The following is a 6,000-nucleotide window of genomic DNA, read 5'->3' on the forward strand; positions in this document are numbered from 1 at the left end:
GGGAAGACAAGCCAAACCTACAAGACTTTTTGTCATAACTTAATCCATTAAATCCAAGTAGTATTTCAATGAATCTGCACTGTACCTTCCCAGACCAATATAGCTTTCCTGAAATACAGTGCCGAAACGTCTGGTGCTGGAAAAGCACAGCAGTTCAGGCAGCATCCGAGCAGCAGGAGAATCGACGTTTCAGACATAAGCCCTTCATCAGGAATCCTTGGAGGGATTGCAGTGCCACACTTTTTGACTCCAATCTCCAGCATCTGCAGTCCTCAGTTTCTCTTAGTTGCTGAAATGCAGTGCACAAAGCTGTACACAGTACTTCACATTGACTATACAACTGAAGTATCACTTCCTCATTTTTACGTTGCCTCCCCTTGAGGTTTGACTGTTTTGATTACTATTTGTACCAGTGAAGTAACATGTACAGTAGTAATTTGTGTACATAGATACCCAAATTTCTTTGTTTCTCCACAGTCCCTCACCCTTAAGAAGAAATATTCCAATTTATCTTAAATCCAGAGCACATGACCTCATACTTTTTGGCACTGAATCTATCTGGCACTCACTGTGATCCAAGATCTGTCTCTTTGCAACTTGCTGCTCCCATCCATATAAGAGTTATTATGCCTCCCAAAATAATGACATCTGCAATGAATAGACAAATCTCGATTCCCTTATCCAAGTCAACTTAGATGATGAAAGACAGGCAACCCAGTGCAGATTTCTGGGAATACTAGTTGCCAGATCCCACTCATTAGAGAAATGAACCCTTTACCCAAACAATGACCATAGCTGTATTGCAAGCAAGAAATTTAACAGTTACAACAGCGAGAGGAATTAATAATACAAATAAGATTCAATTGACATATGGACATTTTCAAATTGGAAAATTAGATTTATTCAAATAACTAGAAAAATATTCAATCTTTATGAAACTGGATACATTAGTCACTATGGCATAACAATAATGTTATTGAGATTTATTTGTAGTTGTAAATTAAATTAATGAGTAAATACTTGTCCCTTTAAGGATTGTTGTAACAAGACTCCTCTATATTTTGAGATTTCAAACATGTTGGTACAGCTTGAATATTGAACCCAGTTCGCAAAATTTTTTGTGTAGCTCTCACGACTGATTTAACAATGAGAATAAGAAAATGCAGCCACTTGAAACACGGTGCTCTGGGTTGTAGTGGGCGTTTGAAATGCTGCTCACAGTTAAACTAAGACAAAGTAAGCTCTCTTTATGCTGACAGATAAAGTACCACTGATAACCCTGAGAGAATTCACTGGTGCCGAACTTAAACCGCAGAGCCAAGGGTAGGAAGGCTATGTTACACAGTGTCACCTCTTGGTTATTGATGTGGGGGCGGGGATCACTTTTAGAATGAGACCCTCCTCACTTCCAGAAAATATTCGACTTACTTTCTACGATAAGTTTTCTTTTGTTAATTCTCGTCGCTGTGGGAACAGGGTTTGTAATCCCCTGCTCCCAACTACCTAACAAGAGGATAAACTTGTCACAGTTTTTCACTGGACTCCCATCTCACAGTTTACAGACACTACTTCCCACCAGCTTTCGACTCAGTCTTGTGTTTTTTTTTGTCCACACGAACATCAGTACCACCCACTAACCCCTTCTCCATCTCTCTTCCAGCATGCATTCACGATCGGTCTGAACTTGCAGCAGCAAGCAAATGTTATCCCCCCTCTACGCCCCATCCCCCAAGTCAAAGAAAAACCAACCATTTGTTACATACACAAAAACAACACGAGCAATCCCTGAAATCTAACTGTCCTGCAACGAAGTCCCGCTAGACAGAAAGAAAGAACCAGGATTGTTTCACGTTGAAAACGCCCAAGCCTGTCAGACAGAAACAAAACATCGGTCCCTTTTATCCCCGGGAACACGAAAATCGCGTGAAAAGGGAGCGAATGAAGAGATCGAACTTACTTCAGCATTTATCAAGGCGATGGCTAGAAGGACAAAAAACGGAATACTTTTGAATACCTGTTCAAAATAAGAGGCAGATCGTCAATGCAACAAAATGATACTGCGGCCAGTGTAGAGGTAACAAAAGCTGGAAAAGGCAAGAATGAGGAGAAAGCGCAATGACTCTTACCATCTCGCTCCGATGATCGAGTTGCACTAGCACTGAGCGTGTGTGAAAGAGAGAGACAGGGATTCGGTCCACACAAGGCACCCGGGGAGGAGGGGACTCGAAGGAAATTTGATCAGTACTCCGGGATTTAAAGCTGTCTCACACCCCTGTTGACGTGGCTTGGAGCAAACACTAAAACATCAGATCTGCGCCAAGTTTTACCAACACCGTCCACCAGCTAAAAGGGAAAACCTCCCAGCTCCCAGTAGATCAGCTCTCCCGCTCTCAGATGTGGCGAATTTGTGCAGATCTGAGCTTTTTTTCGAGGGAGTCGGCAGGGGGTTAAGTGAGACTGAAGGAATAGCTGCAGGAATTTACCGTCGTCATTGGAGGAACCGAGGTCACCTGACCATTTAAAGTTGAGGATAGAGGAATGAGAACAGTTTAGGATTTCTTCCACACTCACCATCCCCCTCCCCCCTTCACATCACCACCACCCAGTCTCATAAATTAATGCAACCAGGCAGATAACGGAAGGGAATGAAAGGTCTGTGGAACATTTGGACCTTTTTCAATCTCACTGCTTTCTCACAGCCTGGAATTGAAATTGTTAGTCCCGTGAGAATTCTCTGCAGACGTCTTTTATTTTTCTTCAGGGTTTTGCCATTTTTCTGTGTTTCTGTCTTCTCCGCCAGCCCAAATTTAATTAGACCGCTCCTTCCTTCCCAGGATTTGAAGTATTGCTGTGTTCCAGTGTGACATGTTAAAACTGAAATCAATGGCATTTCACAATTCCTTTTCGCCTTGTTGGACGAAATCAAAGCTCTAAAACCATAATCCGCTTTCTGAGATGGGGCAAAGTGATTACAAAAAAAAACTTGACCATCGCCTTTGAACATATTCAGTTGCCAGGAAAACTTTTCCTCCACTTAGTGACTTAGAAAACCTTACAGACCACTATCAAACGTAATCAATAATTGTGAATTTAGCCAAGACCTGACGGTTTGGTACTTTTTCGTGATCCACTGCTGTTTCCACATTGTGAGCAGACTTTTTTTTTCCTGCTGCACCTAATACAGGCAAACTGATTATAGTTTGATTTATATTTGAGGGGTTAACTTTTAAGAGATTTCTCACTTCTTGTTCCCTGCCTTCGTTTCTTTCCCTATTGATTACTTGAGTGGCTATTATGCACATTGCGCGGTTCCCAAAGCTGAGTTTGGAAGCAGTTCTTTCTAAAACGAGAACAATAGTTCGATGTTTCTCAGTCACTGCCCTCAGTGTTTCTGTGACAACATTCTCGCCAAGTTTGGATGGGCCCCGTCTATTTGGTCCAACATTCAAACGAAGGTCAACGTTTCAGTCAGACAAGAGTCAGCCTGGTTCAGTGTAAGCATCTTGCTGCACCACTCCAAGAGTCATAGTCATAGAGATGTACAGCATGGAAACAGGCCCTTCGGTCCAACTTGTCCATGCCGACCAGATATCCCAACCCAATCTAGTCCCAACAGCCAGCACCCGGCCCATATCCCTCCAAACCCTTCCTATTCATACACCCATCCAAATGCCTCTTAAATGTTGCAATTGTACCAGTCTCAACCACTTCCTCTTGCAGCTCATTCCATACACATACCATCCTCTGCGTGATAATGTTGTCCCTTAGGTCTCTTTTATACCTTTCCCCTCTCAACCTAAACCTATGCCCTCTACTTCTGGATTCCCCAACCCCAGGGAAAAAACTTTGTCTATTTATCCTATCCATGCTCCTCGTAATTTTGTAAACCTCTATAAGGTCACCCCTCAGCCTCTGACTCTCCAGGGAAAACAGCCCCAGCCTGTTCAGCCTCTCCCTGTAGCTCAAATCCTCCAACTCTGGCAACATCCTTGTAAATCTTTTCTGAACCCTTTCAAGTTTCACAACATCTTTCCGATAGGAAGGAGACCAGAATTGCACACAATATTCCAACAGTGGCCAAACCAAACTCCTGTACGGCTGCAACATGACCTCCCAACTCCTGTACTCAATACCCTGACCAATAAAAAAAGCATACCAAACACCTTGTTCAATATCTGATCTACCTGTGACTCCACATTCAAGGAGCTATGAACCTCCACTCCAAGGTCTCTTTGTTCAGCAATACTCCCTAGGACCTTACCATTAAGTGTATAAGTCCTGCTAAGATTTGCTTTCCCAAAATGCAGCACTTCGCATTTATCTGAATTAAACTCCATCTGCCACTTCTCAGCCCATTGGCCCATCTGGTCAAGATCTTCGTGAAATCTGAGGTAATCCTCTTCGCTGTCCATTACACCTCCAATTTTGGTGGCATCTGCAAGCTTACTAACTGTGTACCTCTTATGCTCGCATCCAAATCATTTATATAAATGACAAAAAGTAGAGGACCCAGCACCGATCCTTGTGGCACTCCACTGGTCACAGGCCTCCAGTCTGAAAACCAACCCTCCACCACCACCCTCTGTCTTCTACCTTTCAGCCAGTTCTGTATTCAAATGGCTAGTTCTCTTTGCATTCCATGAGATTTAACCTTGCTAACCAGTCTCCCATGGGGAACCTTGTCGAACACCTTACTGAAGTCCACATAGATCACATCTACCGCTCTGCCCTTAACAATCCTCTTTGTAACTTCAAAAAACTCAATCAAGTTTGTGAGACATGATTTCCCACGCACAAAGCCATGTTGACTATCCCTAATCAGTCCTTGCCTTTCCAAATACATGTACATCCTGTCCCTCAGGATTCCCTCCAACAACTTGCATACTACTGATGTCAGGCTCCCTGGTCTATGGTTCCCTGCCTTGTCCTTACCACCCTTCTTAAACAGTGGCACCACGTTTGCCAACCTCCAGTCTTCCGGCACTCACCTATGACTATCAATGATACAAATATCTCAGCAAGAGGCCCAGTAATCACTTCTCTGGCTTCCCACAGAGTTCTAGGGCACACCTGATCAGGTCCTGGGGATTTATCCACTTTTATGCGTTTCAAGACATCCATCACTTCCTCCTCTGTAATCTGGACATTTTGCAAGGTGTCACCATCTATTCCCCTAAATTCTCTATCTGCCATATCCTTTTCTATAGTAAATACTGATGCAAAATACTCGTTTAGTATCTCCCCCATTTTCTGCAGCTCCACATAGAGGCCGCCTTGCTGATCTTTGAGGGGCCCTAATCTCTCTCTAGTTACCCTTTTGTCCTTAATGTAGTTGTAAAAACCCTTTGGATTCTCCTTAATTCTATTTGTCAAATCTATCTCATGTCCCCATTTTGCCCTCCTGATTTCCCTCTTAAGTATATTCCTACTGCCTTTTTAACTCTTCTAAGGATTCACTCGATCTATCCTGTCTTTACCTTACATATGCTTCCTTCTTTTTCTTAACAAACCCTCAATTTCTTTAGTCATCCAGCATTCCCTATACCTACTAGCCTTTCCTTTCACCGTGACAGGAATACACTTTCTTTGGACTCTCATTATCTCATTTCTGAAGGCTTCCCATTTTCCAACTGTTCCTTTACCTGCGAACATCTGCCCCTAGTCAGCTTTCGAAAGTTTTTGCCTAATACCGTCAAAGTTGGCCTTTTCCAATTTAGAACTTCAACTTTTAGATCTGGTTTATCCTTTTCCATCACTATTTTAAATCTAATAGAATTATGGTCACTGGTTCCAAAGTGCTCCTCCACTGACACCGCAGTCACCTACCCTGCCTTATTTCCTAAGAGTAGGTCAAGTTTCGCACCTTCTCTAGTAGGTACATCCACATACTGAATCAGAAAATTTTCTTGTACACACTTAACAAATTCCTCTCCATCTAAACCTTTAACACTATGGCAGTCCCAGTCTATGTTTGGAAAGTTAAAATCCCCTACCATAACC

The 6,000-nt window shown here is 42.8% G+C and overlaps 1 protein-coding gene across 1 annotated transcript in view; it reads right to left on the reverse strand.

The window, feature by feature from the left end:
* The window catches only part of fstl1b (follistatin-like 1b), a 109,573-nt gene extending 107,343 nt beyond the window's left edge, over positions 1-2,230 (reverse strand). Inside the window, exons 1-2 of the mRNA XM_043701009.1 lie at positions 2,127-2,230; positions 1,958-2,014 (exon numbers count right to left, since the gene is read on the reverse strand). Of these exons, the coding sequence (XP_043556944.1) occupies positions 1,958-2,014; positions 2,127-2,129 (60 nt within the window). The 5' untranslated portion in view covers positions 2,130-2,230. The remainder of the gene's footprint in view (positions 1-1,957; positions 2,015-2,126) is intronic.
* Between the last annotated feature and the right edge of the window lie 3,770 nt (positions 2,231-6,000).

This window comes from Chiloscyllium plagiosum, chromosome 12, assembly GCF_004010195.1.
Source record: "Chiloscyllium plagiosum isolate BGI_BamShark_2017 chromosome 12, ASM401019v2, whole genome shotgun sequence".
NCBI lineage: Eukaryota > Metazoa > Chordata > Chondrichthyes > Orectolobiformes > Hemiscylliidae > Chiloscyllium > Chiloscyllium plagiosum.